Source organism: Eretmochelys imbricata, chromosome 1, assembly GCF_965152235.1.
Source record: "Eretmochelys imbricata isolate rEreImb1 chromosome 1, rEreImb1.hap1, whole genome shotgun sequence".
Classification (NCBI taxonomy): domain Eukaryota; kingdom Metazoa; phylum Chordata; order Testudines; family Cheloniidae; genus Eretmochelys; species Eretmochelys imbricata.
Genome location: NC_135572.1, coordinates 188,808,514 through 188,824,435, shown reverse-complemented (window position 1 = coordinate 188,824,435; position 15,922 = coordinate 188,808,514). Strand labels below are relative to the sequence as shown.

General features: G+C 42.2%; 1 protein-coding gene across 1 annotated transcript in view; it reads left to right on the top strand.

Moving 5' to 3' along the window:
• The window catches only part of EPHA6 (EPH receptor A6), a 621,363-nt gene that overhangs the window by 398,324 nt on the left and 207,117 nt on the right, over positions 1-15,922 (top strand). The window contains exon 5 of the mRNA XM_077816508.1: positions 3,559-3,721. Coding sequence (XP_077672634.1) covers positions 3,559-3,721 — 163 coding nt within the window. The remainder of the gene's footprint in view (positions 1-3,558; positions 3,722-15,922) is intronic.

Here is a 15,922-nt window from a genome sequence, read left to right as displayed (position 1 = left end):
TTTCAGAAACAGGATACTAGGAAAGAAGGACCATGGTCTGACTCAGTATGGTAGCTCTTATGTTCATATGCTCTTACCTGGAGAGAGAATATTTCCTTAGAAATAAAGAGAGAGTAAAAGGTACCACATGTACGGTTGATAGCATATTTTCTACCTAAGTTTTTGGACAGTCTTAAACTATTTATCCTGGTGCAGTAGTACTATTATAATGCCATTAATGGGGTTTGGGGTTAGTTTATTTTTGCCTTGTATATTTTGGCCAAGTTAAATTTGTTACGAGGAGGAGCGCTTAGGCACTCAGAACTTCATATTTTTGGTTGTGAGCTAGCATTAGGTACTTTTCTGGTTTACACTGTATTTACCTCTTTAACTCAGGCTTCACACCTTCAGCCTGTGTGTTCTCCCTAATTAAGTTTCTGATAAGTATCCAAATTGACTGAACACTACAGTGAAGTATTATTATTAACATTAAGGAACACTATACTTGTTTCATATTGACCCAGATCCATATACAGAGGGGAGACCATCTGCATGCCTTTTATCTTTCCCTGCAAAAAGGTTTGACATTTCCGCAGCACTATTTTCCCCCTATTATGGACTCTTCCAAAAGCCCCTCTGTGACCCTGTGCTCCTCCATGCAAGCATATGCTTTGTGGACAGGGAAGATCAGGGCACAAAATTTGTTCTATTGCCCCACACCCACATGTACCTCAAGCCCTGCAGAAATTCTTGGAAAAGATAATACAAACTGTTACTATGTTATATTGTCCACTGAGCTCCTCAGTGTCCTTGGGGACAACTAAAGCTGAGAGAGTCCCTGGTAGCCAACGCTTCATGTGTTATCATCACAGGCCTTAAGAACCAGAGACCAAAGCTGGTACAAAGGAACATGGCCTTTACAGGGATGGCCCAGGCCATGACATGGCCCCATATTTTACCACCCCAAAGGCACAATGTGTATGGTGGAAGTATCAGCAAGGGGATCCTTGAAGACTTCTTCTCTCTGAACCCTCTCCCATGGTTTTACTGTGGTAGGGCATCATGTTAATGGTGAAGTTTAACCTTACATGGAATACAAGTCATTTATGAATAGAAGCAATCATGTCTACTTGCTTCTTAACAATTGTTTAAATTGCTACAGAAAAGACTTCATAAACTCCTTCATGGTAGTAGTCACATTATGATGGGTGTAATAGTTCAAATTTAAATGAACCTCTTCTTAGACCAAAGGACACACCGTGATCAGCAATAAAAAAGCAATGCTTGCCAAGAGATTTACACAATTATCACAATTATTTCCTATTGCAAGTGTAGGGAAATACTGTAGTATCTTTTGGCAAATGCTGACTTCTTAATGGCAACCACAGTTTCTTTTAATTTATAAAATGTAGCAAATACCAAGTTTTCTGGACACAGGTACAATTTTAAAAACACTATCAAAATTCTTATTTTACAATAGTCAGTGATCAAATTCCCATTGACATCAATAAAACCAGCATCAGGTCTATAAACAAAAATCTCATGCCACTAACCAATTAAATACTAGATCTGATGATGACTACAAAATATTTTCTATTATGACTGTCACAAAAACTTGTCCAGTTTTTTAATGATACCGGTATCTACCTCATCTCTAGCCTACTATTTTTATGTATAAGCTACAGTGTTGCTCTATAGCAACATCTACAGTGAAACAGGGTACTGTTTAATATGTGCAGGGGTGGGGGCAGGGAAAGGTCTTCATTTTTTTGCAATCCTGAAAGCTGTCCCGTTTCTCCAAAGCAAAATCAGATTCTTTTCTCAGCTACTCTTTTTCCAATTAAAGAGAGCCCATTCTCAAACAAAAAGTGACTCTATTCAGCAGCTTTGAAAATCAAAATTAGCATTTTTGCCTCTCTTGATGAGAAAATAGCCAATTTTGTCAAACTTTACAGAAAATAGAAGTTTAAGGGTCACAAAATTGACCTAAACAAAATGGTTAAAATTTGTGTGAGATTTAGCAGAATCCTTTTGCCTTTTGATACCATAGCATACCAGTCTATCAGTTTTTAAAATTCTGTTGTTTGTTTGTATAATCTGTATTCTCTCTCCATCTGTACATATATATTTTACATGTTACATATTTTGTTTTTCTGTTATGTAGCACTGGTTCTTATTTCAAAATTTAATAACAGTCAGCTTTAAATAAGTAGCAACTTGAGGATTTTCTCTTAATACAGTTTCTCAAATTATCTCCAGAATTTGGACAGTGGGCATTGGTTGTAATAATCTTAAATTTCTGTTGATGTTTCCCCAACCCCAAATACCAACACTTATCTGTATGAAATCCTGATGTGGTTTAGTTAGTTGATTTTGCTGTATCCCGGCCAGTGGAAGCATTGATGCTAAATTCATCTGTGGGGTAACTACATTGAACTCAGTGAGGTTCCATCAGGGATGAATCTGGCTTAATATGTTTGCCATACCCTGCTTCATGTAAAAGCATATGTATATTGTTCAAAAGTAGTAAATTTCTGCAATGTAACTGCAAGCTGCTCTTTTCCCTGCCGTATCTTCTCCACATTAACAAGCTAGAAACAACTTTTGAATAACTTAATATGTCACATAGCATAATATCCGTGCATGTATACATTTGTGGTGCTCTGTGAGTACTGCTATTGTATTATTGAGAGTACCATGAACAGTTCTGCTTCAGCTCTGTCATGACACCCTCCCTGTGTCCTAAAAATATGGAACTATCATCAGCATGCTCTGTGTGCAAAACTACATATTACTGAGTTTGTGCAGCAGTCTGACAGAGTGAACCTTTCTACTAAAGGCCTGATCTTGAGACATGCTGAGCACGTAACTCCCTGTGACTTCAGTAGGAGTTGGGGGTTCTCAACAACTCCCAGAATCGGCTGGAAAATACTTAACATGGGAATTCTGCAAAGAATGTTTTTCTTTATAGTGTGCCAGGGAATTTATATACAATCACATTACAGCTAACTGGAGAGAAAAATTAAGTTCAGCAACAACAAAGCAGTTGATCCATGCTAGAAGTTTTCAAACTAAAAAAAAGTTAATCTATATTTTCTTTTACCTACAGGCCTACCCACGGATAGCGCCGGCATTTTGGCACTACCTGCGGGTAGAAGTGAGTAGCGGGTATTTGAATACTCCCACATCTTTACACTTTACTAGTACTTATGGAACTTCTAATTTGTCCATTGTGCAAAATATGTAGCTGCCATTTCAGCTGCCATTTTCTGTGAATGTAGTCATGTACTAATACCATATTATTTTGACTACAGTATATTTCTAACCCAAATCACAAAGGTACAATGTGCACTGTATGAAAGAATAAGCAAAATTTCTTAAAATATTTCTGATCCAAAGTCATGTCATACATTGTGATGATAGCACAATATCAGAGAACCAGAATTCATACCTGCACCTCCTTTTATGAACAGATTTTACATTCATTAGAAAAAAGCAGAGCTTTCTATTTGGACTATTGTTGTTACAAAGTTTGCACAACTCAACTTGATATCATTTCTCCCCTCTTTTGTCCCTCAGGAGCATGAGCAGCTCAGCTATTCCTCCACAAGGTCCAAGGCTCCAAGTGTTATCATCACAGGTCTCAAGCCAGCCACCAAATATATATTTCATATCAGAGTCAGGACTGCAGCAGGATACAGCGGCTATAGCCAGAAGTTTGAATTTGAAACTGGAGATGAAAGTAAGTCTTACAGAAGGGAGAAAACTGACTACAGTAGAAGTAGTATCTAATTCTAAGTCAGTCAGTCTTTGGTAATGTGAATGAGCTGAGTATTCACCACATACACAACACAGAATGCCCACTGGGTTAATGTAAACCAATTCTCACACATCCCCTTTTGAGGGGTTCCCTGTATATTGAACTCAGGAACAACAAAAATAAAAATCAGCCCAAGAAGAACATTGAAGGATTTTTTTTTCCTTGCAAGATTTCCTCACCCTCCAACCCCTTTCTTTCCCTAGAGACTTTCCATCTTTTATCCTCCTGAAATGGAGCTTATAAGACCCACAAGATATGGATGCCAGCAGAGTAGAACCTGACATTTTTTCACAGAGAGCCTTTCATCTGTTGGCTTTCTCTACTCCCATTATCTAAGAATAATGTAATGGAAACATTTATGTGTATATCCAATCAAACAGTAGGTCTGCTAAATACCCAAATAAGAAGCAAGCATATAAAAAACCACAAAAAGATCTGTGAACAACTTCTGTAATGAAACCCAAGCCCCCATTACAATCCCAGTTAGGATGTTTGTAAATATTGGATAGAAAATTAGTATACATACCACATTAAAAACATTCATTAGTGAAATTACATTAATTAACCACTTACCCATACCATGTCTCATTAATGTGTTGAACTTCATGCTGCTGAAGCTGAAGTACAGACTGAAGTCTTCTTATAAATGTATAAGTTTTCAAAATAGACTTCATAGATGAATAAGAAATTACAGAAATCTTATCAAGAGGGTCGTATAATGTTGCTGACAAAATGTAAATGAATGTATTTAACATAGAGGTTTCAAATTTATCCAGGAATGATCAGCTGAAGTTGAAATGCTATGACAAAGTGGCAAATATATTCTAATTCTATAGTATTCTTGGAAAGTGACTTTTGTACCAATATGGAACTAAGGATCCTTGGCATCCAGACAAACTGTTTACCAGTCAAAGGTTATGGGACTGTTGGTGACCATTCAACCAAAAGCAATTCAGAAGCTAAGAATGTAAAGAATTAGTTACTAAAATGTCAATTCAATTTAAATTTGCCTCTCTAGACAGTAGTTGATAGCTAATCCCTTTCATACATAATATCGCAGATAAACATTGAGACTGCTCCTGACTTTACACTAATGGACTTAGGGTAAAAATACCTAAAGTGCCCCTACGCCTTAAACTCTTAAATACCATTTTCAAAAATAAGCTAGGGCCAGAATTTTGAAGGTATCTAAGTACCTTAAGATGCAGATAGGCGCCAAGTGGGATTTTCAAAATATCTGCATACTTCTAAATGTTTTGGTTTGACATTTTTGAAATGAAACACTTCAACTTTTGAATTTTACTTCACTTTTATTTTTTCAAAAAGGAAAAAAAATCAAAATTTTGAAAATGAAACATGTTTTGTTTGACCCAAAATATATATTTTACTTTTTTAGTTTGACCACTGAAAAATAGGAATAAAGCTATATGAATAACCAAAGTGCCTAAGTTATTTTTGAAAAATGTGACTCAGGCTCCTAAGTCATTTATATGCTTTTGAAAAGTTTATCCTTGGCCCTTTAGCTGAAACAGTATAGGCTCATGCATTCAGATCCAGATGACGGTGTCATTACAAGTGTGGTTTTGGTATATACAATCACTCTGACCAGACAACCTCATCCCAAATGTCTGAGGTCTACAGCAGTTCAAACCGCCATAAGGGCCACCACCTGTGATGATGCTCCTGGGCAGGCTGTGTGTGGGGGTTGAGTCTGCACCTCTGTATCTAAAACCATGAGCCCCGGCTGCTCGAGATAAAGGACCAAGTGTAAAGCAGATCACAAAAAGGAAGGAAGTTCCTTTGTCACGTATGCACCAAGAGGTTGTGATTAGTAATTTTCTCATTCTGAAAATGTATATTATGTGAAGTATAGAAAACACCTTTGTTATTTCGGGTGTTTTGCTTGCTGCAGCAAAGGCATCTTTGGCATGCATACATTATTTTAAGTATTGTGACTAATAATATTATTTAATATCCATATTTTATAGCTCTCTCACATTTTACTGTAGACCAAAAATTCAGGCCCACCTTGCTAACATTTTGGTAAATCTGGGCTGAGTTTTGAGTCAATCTGGGCTCATTAATGGTTTCAAGTGAAATTATTGGGAACTCAGTTGTTTTGACCTGTAATTAGCATGTGACTGTTTCAGCTGAGTTAGATTAGGAATTATTTGATTTGTTCAGATGCTTAACTCGAAGCAAAATGTAATGGTGTGTGAATCTACATGAACTAAAATGAAAAGGTTTTCCTGAATCCAGAGCAAACTAAAATCACTATGTTTCTCCGAAGTCTCCCTGAAAGACCTCAAGAATAGATCAGTGAATCAGAGTTCCGGTGGTGTATTCCATAGTCCTAATACTAATGATGTGATCCTCCATGAGAACTGCTTTTTGAATACTGGATGTGTCTAGGCATGGACAAACCTTAAATAGGTGTTCAACATATTGCCAGACTGTCACAAGTTAGCTGGAAATGATTAGTGCCTCATACATGAAAACATAGTTTGGGGATTGTGATACAGGAGGGTCAGGGAGCAGTGGGAGAGTGCTAGAGGGGAAATATATAAGCTCAAGGCTAATTAAGGCGTGGTTCCCTGTAGACTAGGGAAGGTGGCTGCAGGTTAATTGGAGCACCTGCAGTCAATTAAGGCCCTGTTAGGAACCTAATAAACCCCCCTGCTTCAGGCAGACAGAGGAGGAGGAAGGAGAGAGGACTGGAGCTTGGAGGTGTGCTGTGACACTTTGAAAATCAGAGAACTGAGGTAAGTGGGACCCTTCCCCAGCATCTAAGGACTGCAGGTACCCTACCCAAGGGGGAAGAGGGTAAGAACCCACAGGGATTGAGAGGGGCTGGGGCTCAGAGTGAAGAGCAAACCCAGACCCCTTGCCCGCTTCCCTCCTTTACCACCTTCCTGGGCCACTAGCGGGGCCATTGATGCCCCAAGAACAGGGGCAAGGGGTTGCATCTTAGCTCCCCACCAAGAAAAGTGCAGGACCCACCAGACTAACATCGGCCATCTTGTCACAGGATTCATTACATTACAGATGCAATTTTATGACCAAAGTATTTGCAACCACGTTTTAATTTAGTTAGCAGATTAAGTATCTCATGATGATCTAAGGGTATGTCTACACTATGAAATTAGGTCGAATTTATAGAAGTCGGTTTTGTAGGAAGCGTTTTTATACAATTGATAGTGTGTGTCCCCACACAAATGATCTAAGTGCATGTAGTCGGCGGAGTGTGTTCACAGTACCGAGGCAACCATCGACTTCCGGAGCGTTGCACTGTGGGTGGGTATTCCACAGTTCCCGTAGTCTCCGCCGCCCATTTGAATTCTGGGTAGAAATCCCAGTGCCTGATGGGGCTAAAACATTGTTGCGGGTGGTTCTGTGTATATATCGTCAGGCCCCCGTTCCCTCCCTCCCTCCGTGAAAGCAAGGGCAGACAATAGTTTTGCGCCTTTTTTCTTGAGTTACCTGTGCAGATGCCATACCACCACTCAGCTAACCATCACTGTATGTCTCCTGGGTGCTGGCAAACATGGTACTGCATTGCTACACAACAGCAGTTTATTACCTTTTGGCAGCAGACAGTGCAGTATGACTGGTAGCCGTCATCGACGTAGTCCTGCGTGCTCTTTTAATCGGGTGCCTGGGCAAACATGGGAGTGACTCAGCCAGGTCATTTCCCTTGTTTCGTCTCGTGGCAGTTGAGTCCTACCTTCAGTGCACTGTCTTTTAACCTCCAGCTAGCAGAAGATGATGGCTAGTCATCATACTGCACCGTCTTCTGCTAAGCACCCAGGAGATGATGATGGCTAGCGGTCGTACTGCACAGTCTGCTGCCAGCAAGATGTATAAAGATAGATGAAGTGGCTCAAAACAAGAAATAGACCAGATTTGTTTTGTATTCATTTTCTTCTCCCTCCCTCCCTCTGTGAAATCAACAGCCTGCTAAACCCAGTTTTGAGTTCTATCCTTGAGGGGGCCATTCAGTTTCTCGCAAAGCCACCCCCTTTGTTGATTTTAATTCCCTGTAAGCCAACCTTGCAAGCCATGTCGTCAGTCGTCCCTCCTTCCGTCAGGGCAACGGCAGACAATCGTTCCGTGCCTTTTTTCTGTGCAGACGCCATACCATGGCAAGCATGGAGCCCGCTCAGCTCACTTTGGCAATTAGGAGCACATTAAACACCACGCGCATTATCCAGCAGTATATGCAGCACCAGAACCTGGTAAAGCGATGCCAGGCGAGTAGGCAACGTCAGCACGTTGACGTGAGTGATGAGGATATGGACACAGACTTCTCTCAAAGCACGGGCCCTGGCAATGTGGGCATCATGGTGCTAATGGGGCAGGTTCATGCTGTGGAACGCTGATTCTGGGCTCAGAAAACAAGCACAGACTGGTGGGACCGCATAGTGTTGCAGGTCTGGGATGATTCCCAGTGGTTGCGAAACTTTCGCATGTGTAAGGGCACTTTCATGGAACTTTGTGACTTGCTTTCCCCTGCCCTGAGGCGCAAGACTACCAAGATGAGAGCAGCCTTCACATTTCAGAAGCGAGTGGCAATAACCCTGTGGAAGCTTGCAACGCCAGACAGCTACCAGTCAGTCGGGAATCAATTTGGAGTGAGCAAATCTACTGTGGGGGCTGCTGTGATGCAAGTAGCCAACACAATCAAGGATCTGCTGATATCAAGGGTAGTGACCCTGGGAAGTGTGCAGGTCATAGTGGATGGCTTTGCTGCAATGAGATTCCCTAACTGTGGTGGGGCCATAGACGGAACCCATATCCCTATCTTGGCACCGGAGCACCAAGCCGGTGAGTACATAAACCGCAAGGGGTACTTTTCAATAGTGCTGCAAGCACTGGTGGATCACAAGGGGCGTTTCACCAACATCAACGTGAGATGGCCGGGAAAGGTACATGACGCTCGCATCTTCAGGAACTCTGGTCTGTTTCAAAAGCTGCAAGAAGGAACTTTATTCCCAGACCAGAAAATAACTGTTGGGGATGTTGAAATGCCTATAGTTATCCTTGGGGACCCAGCCTACCCCTTAAAGCCAAGGTTCATGAAGCCATACACAGGCAGCCTGGACAGTAGTCAGGAGCTGTTCAACTACAGGCTGAGCAAGTGCAGAATGGTGGTAGAATGTGCACTTGGATGTTTAAAAGCGCGCTGGCGCAGTTTACTGACTCAGTTAGACCTCAGCGAAACTAATATTCCCACTGTTATTACTGCTTGCTGTGCGCTCCACAATATCTGTGAGAGTAAGGGGGAGATGTTTATGGTGGGGTGGGAAATCGCCTGGCTGCTGGTTTCACACAGCCTGACACCAGGGCGGTTAGAAGAGCGCAGGAGGGTGCGGTGCACATCAGAGAAGCTTTGAAAACCAGTTTCATGACCGGACAGGCTACGGTGTGAAAGTTCTGTTTGTTTCTCCTTGATGAAACCCCCTGCCCCTTGGTTCACTCTACTTCCCTGAAAGCTAACCACCCTCCCCTCCTCCCTTTGATCACCGCTTGCAGAGGCAATAAAGTCATTGTTGCTTCACATTCATGCATTCTTTATTCATTCATCACACAAATAGGGGGATAACTACCAAGGTAGCCCAGGAGGGGTGGTGGAGGAGAGAAGCACCAGGAGGGGTGGTGGAGGAGGGAAGGACAAGGCCACATAGCACTTCAATAAGTTTTAAAGTTTTAAACTTTTAAATGCCAGCCTTCTGTTGCTTGGGCAATCCTCTCTGGTGGAGTGGCCGGGTGGCCGGAGGCCCCCCCACCGCGTTCTTGGGCGTCTGGGTGAGGAGGTTATGGAACTTGGGGAGGAGGGCGGTTGGTTACACAGGGGCTGTAGCGGCGGTCTGTGCTCCTGCTGCCTTTCCTGCAGCTCAACCATACGCTGGAGCATATTGGTTTGATCCTCCAGCAGCCTCAGCATTGAATCCTGCCTCCTCTCATCACGCTGCCGCCACCTTTCAGCTTCAGCCCTCTCTTCAGCCCGCCACCTCTCCTCCCGGTCATTTTGTGCTTTCCTGCACTCTGACATTGTCTGCCTCCACACATTCGTCTGTGCTCTGTCAGTGTGGGAGGACAGCATGAGCTCAGAGAACATTTTATCACGAGTGTGTTTTTTTCGCCTTCTAACCTTCACTAGCCTCTGGGAAGGAGAAGATCCTGTGATCCTTGAAACACATGCAGCTGGTGGAGAAAAAAAAAGAGACAGTGGTATTTAAAAAGACACATTTTATAGAACAATGGCTACACTCTTTCACGGTAAACGTTGCTGTTAACATTACATACACAGCACATGTGCTTTCGTTCCAAGGTCACATTTTGCCTCCCCCCACTACGTGGCTAGCCCCTCACCCCTCCCCATGGCTAACAGCAGGGAACATTTCTGTTCAGCCACAGGCAAACAGCCCAGCAGGAACGGGCACCTCTGAGTGTCCCCTGAAGAAAAGCACCCTATTTCAACCAGGTGACCATGAATGATATCACTCTCCTGAGGATAACACAGAGAGGTAAAGAACGGATGTTGTTTGAATGCCAGTAAACATACACTGCAATGTTTTGTTCTACAATGATTCTCAAGTACGTGCTACTGGCCTGGTGTGGTAAAGTGTCCTACTGTGGTGGACGGAATAAGGCTGCCCTCCCCAGAAACCTTTTGCAAAGGCTTTGGGGGTACATCCAGAAGAGCTGCAAATGCCAGGGCAAATTAATCATTAAACATGCTTGCTTTTAAACCATGTGTAGTATTTTAAAAGGTACACTCACCAGAAGTCCCTTCTCCTCCTGGCGGGTCCAGGAGGCAGCCTTGGGTGGGTTTGGGGGGTACTGGCTCCAGGTCCAGGGTGAGAAACTGTTCCTGGCTGTCGGGAAAACCGGTTTCTCCGCTTGCTTGCTGTGAGCTATCTGCAGCTTCATCATCATCATCTTTCTCGTCCCCAAAACCTGCTTCTGTGTTGCCTCCATCTCCATTGAAGGAGTCAAACAACATGGCTGGGGTAGTGGTGGCTGAACTCCCTAAAATGGCATGCAGCTCATCATAGAAGCAGCATGTTTGGTGCTCTGACCCGGAGCGGCCGTTTGTCTCTCTGGTTTTCTGGTAGGCTTGCCTCAGCTCCTTAAGTTTCACATGGCATTGCTTCGGGTCCCTGTTATGGCCTCTGCTCTTCATGCCCTGGGAGATTTTGACAAATGTTTTGGCATTTTGAAAACTGGAACAGAGTTCTGATAGCATGGATTCCTCTCCCCATACAGCGATCAGATCCCGTACCTCCCATTCGGTCCATGCTGGAGCTCTTTTGCGATTCTGGGACTCCATCATGGTCACCTCTACTGATGAGGTCTGCATGGTCACCTCTGCTGATGAGCTCTTACCAGCGTGTTTCAATTTCAAACAGGAAATTGAAATTCAAAAGTTTGCAGGCCTTTTCCTGTCTACCTGGCCAGTGCATCTGAGTTGAGAGTGCTGTCCAGAGCGGTCACAATAGAGCACTCTGGGCTAGCTCCCAGAGGCCAATACCATCTAATTGCATCCACAGTACCCCAAATTTGACCTGGCAAGGCCGATTTAAGCGCTAGTCCCCTTGTCAGGGGTAGAGTAAGGAAATCGATTTTAAGAGCCCTTTAAGTCGAAAAAAAGAGCTTCATCGTGTGGATGGGTGCAGGTTTACATTGATTTAACGCTGCTAAATTTGACCTAAACTCCTAGTGTAGACCAGGGCTATGTCATGTCCGCAAATAATTGTGGGTGTAAAAAAAGAAGGATGGATAAAGGCTGGACTCAGTCTCACCCAGTATGTGTAAAGTGTAATCACATGTGATTGTGATAAATGAGGAAGACACTGATAGCAGCAGACGTTAGCCCTTTCATTAGAGTGAGTTCAAAACCCAGGGAAGAAAAAGTAAAATGACAAATCAATATCTCGACACTAATAGGGCTGATGCACTGCAGTCAGTTGAAGCTTGAGTTGTGTTCCCCACATCTTCAATTGTTCCTGCAGTCTGAGGGATTTGGGGTGTCAGAGAGAATTAAGTGCAGATGGTATTTCCTAACTGTAAGACAAGTACATTTAGCTCCTTCTAGTAGCAGTTGTTGCCTGACTTGTCTCTATTGTGATGCATACAAAACTAAGCATGCTAATCATAGATAGTTGACAATCTGTAACTATTCCTCTGCCCCTTTTTTCTTTTCCAATTCCCTTCCTTTAACCCCAGTTTAAAACAAACCAAAAAAAGTAAACAAAAGAGCTTAAAATACACGTACCTAACAAATTCTGCCAATTTTCCACCTTACTCATTTGCCTGTTTATTGAATCCACATCTGCTTTAGATGGTAATTCCTTCAGGGCAAGGATTGTTTCTTTTGTGTGTTTGTACAGGATCAAGCACTTGGGTCCTGAGGCATTTCAGTACTATCAGAATATGAATATTTACTGCTAATAATAATAAAATAATACATACATATTCCCTCAGTGGCAGTGAAGAAAAATTGTACGAGGACAAGCCATGTAGAATACTAATAAAGTAATTTATTGCAAGAGAGAAAATTGCTTGAAAACTCATTGGATGAAATTTAATAAAAGCATTTTAGGAGAAATATATTTAAGTAATAAAGCAAGCATAAAAATATTTCCTTAATATAGAATAGATTGTGTTGTTTTTGGTTTTGTAATAGTTATAAACACAATTGAAGTATGTACTTGGATGTGGAGTTTTGCTCTCAGGATGGGAATGAAAGCTATAGCTTTTTATATAAATGTTTCAAATGTTCCATGGTTTACACATTTCAATTTCACAGGGATTTTAGAAAAGAGAGATAATAAACAATAATTTTTTTAAATGCTGGACTAACAGAAACAAGGTGGATACATATAGCAAACCTCTTTTACTCCATTAGCTGTTAAAGGGATACGAGCTTTGTCAAACATGCTGGTTTGGGTTTTTGGGGTGTTTGCTGATGCTAAGGTAATAATATAATATAATTAACCACTATCTGGGGGAAAGAGAGGCTAAAATATCAAAGGAAAATATCTCATGATTAAAATGAAACCGGATGACTTATTCTGTAGAGTAAGAGTATACAGTAAGGTTTAAAATTACCTTGTAAAGTTATTGTTCTTTGAGTTGGCTCTGCATATTCCCACTAATGGGTAAGGCACCAACTGATATAGTCTAACAGGAGCCCCTTCTCCCAGCAGTGCCTGTTAGAGCACATGTGCTCCCCCTTTCTATACCTCCCCTCAGTGTTCATGAACAGTCTGAGGGCAAGGCTACAAAAAGGGGCACTGAGGTTATATAAGGGGGCACCAGCTCAGTTTCTTCCAACCATTTGCGCCAGATGGAAGTGAACCATTCTGGTCTTTTGGATCTGGCTTTTTTTCTCCTATTTTAGTCTGGAATAGTCTATTGTCATAAATTTTTAGTGTTAGTATAAATCGTGTTAGTAGTTATAGTCAGCTAAGTTAATTTGCAGATTTGTTTCTATGGGGTGACAGATCAGAAGAAGATGAAGGAGAAGCCAGGCTTTAAGGGATGCACTTTCTGCCTATCTGTCTTCCCGGTATTGGATGCCCATCTGAGGTGCCTTAAGTGATTCAGCAGGGTCATCCCCTTCTGAGTGTTCCATCTATCACACTTTCACACCTAGAGCACATAAGGAGAGGCGTAATAGGCTGCACGTGGTCCTATTTAAGGAAGATCTCCCTGTTAACTATTCGGGTTCCAGGAGATCTTTGGATCTGAAGACTAAGAGGCCCATATTGTCTCTGATTGCATCAACGAGTAAGGTTAAGATTTCTGAGAAGTCCCAGGGATCCGTGCCTTCGCTGGTCCTGGCATACATTCCCATTTCATCATATCCTCCTGTTAAAGCTGCCAGGGTGTCAGAGGCACCATCTATTCAGTCTGGAGATAAGGACCCTATGCCTAGGTTCCAATTGTGTCCATTCCAAAGAGGAACACAAAGGAGAAGACAGCCACAGTCAGCAGTGCCAGATCCCATGGATCACATTTATCAGTTCCATCCGATTTGGATCCATCTTCTGTTGTACCAAGTCTGAGACCCAAGTCAGTTCCACATTCTACTTTATGATCCAGAATTACTGAGTTGAGTTTCTCTCTGGATCTGGTGATACCTAAATCTGTAAGATTGTCTCCATTGTCTTTACAAAGCCCTGTACCGACATCAGATCCAAAGAGGACTATTACAGTAGTAGAAGATGTTGACTGTTTGGCCCTTGATCATTCTTCAGATCCAAGCTGAGAGTTTCTTGGGGGACAGGAAGAGGAAGACCTCATCAGTTCCAAGGTCAAATCCCCTACTTCTGAAAAGAGACATAGGATAGTACTACCTCTGCTTCGTCCTCCTCTTAAGACTTCTATAGGGTTATCAGGAAGATCTTTCTCACCTGTCGTATCAGTCATCCTCCATGCAGTTATGTGCAGTGAGACCCATTGCAGATCCAGGGTTGCATCCACAGGTAGAAGAGGATCATGAAAGAGTCAAAAGACTTCAGCTCTCCAGATTTATGTCACCCAAGGCTGGGTTTCCTTAGTCTTTTGGTCAGTTTGTGCCACCACTTCTTTTGCAGATGTTCCTGGACACTAACTATGGGAGAGATGGTAATCTTGGACTCCATGGTTTTATTGGGCTGCACCACATGAGTTCTTGGGTCATCCACTTTGTGGATGGAGTAATGATGTTCCAGCTAATAAGGATGCAGCTGCTGAGAATTTTTCTGATCAGATTCCATCAGGTGTGTCTGCACCCCAGACAACAGTGCCTGACACATTGTCTGAGGAAGAAAAAGAAGAGTTGAGTATGGTGAATCAGTTGGCATCTACTTTGAACTTACCCTCAGTTGCTGTGGAAGCGGTATTGCATCCAGTATCTGACATTCTTGGTGCTCCTTCAAGGAATAGAATGCTTTATCTGTTTTGAATGGTCTCTTGCAACCTGCTAAGGCCATTTAGGTTACTCTTGCTTCCTGTCAGCCCATTTCTTAAAAAGCAGATAAACTGTATCAAATCCCACAGGAGGGTGTTGTATTTTTATACTCACCCTGCACCAAATTCTTTAGTGATTTCAGCAGCGAGTAATAGATTTAAGTTTGGTCAAGACCAGTCAACTCCAGCAAATAGAAAAGAAGAAATTGGATGCCCCTGGAAGGAAGGCTTTTCCTCCTTAATCTTTAGATATTAGCATAGCTAATTACGAGGTGGTAATGTCCGACTGTCAATTCCATCTGTGGGAGAAAATGGTTATATTTATGCAAGAGTTACCAGACAATCAGAGGAAATTAGCCAATTCTATCTTGGCAGAGGGACAAAATGTGGCAAAACATGCTTTCAGGGCTTCTTTTGATGCTTCTCATTCTTCGGCCAGAGCCTTAACATCTGTGATTACTTTGAGAAGACATGCATAGTTAAGATCTTCATCACTGACTGTGGACGCTAGCTTTAAGGTGGAGGATCTCCCTTCTGAGGGTGGTGGTTTTTTCAGTAACAGGATGGATGAGCTTTTGGAAAAGTCAGAAGAGACAAGATCTACTGGTCATTCTCTGGGTTAGTTCTCCACTGCTAGGAGACCTCCTACTCCTTGTTTTCATTACCAGAGTGCATTTTATGCTCAACCTTCTTCATATTTTTTATCTCAGAAACTTCAGCAACAACATCAGCAAACAACTTCTTTCTGGCAGTCTCAACAGAAGAAGTCATTCAGGTCCAGACCAAAGTCAAAGCAGATCTGCTTCATCCTCCTCTTCATTTAATACATAGCCATAGATCTGGCACAAGGGTCAAAAGTTTTGGACCAACTGGCAAAGTTCCTTCCTACCCCTTGTTTGGAAACAGGCTAGACCACTTTATCAGCTATGAGAGGCTTATTACATCACGCAAACAGGTCATAGAAATAATAGAAAAAATCTATGCTGTAAGGTTCAAAATACTACTTCTTTTTAATTCCCCTTATCCTTCCATTTTCAGGGAACATCTCACAAAAGTTGTTCTTCTATTGGAAGTTCAGAAATTGCTTTTGATGGGAGCACAAAGGAAGTTCATAAAGGGGTGGGGCAGGGCTTTTTTTCAAGATGGGTCCTGGTGCCAAAAAAA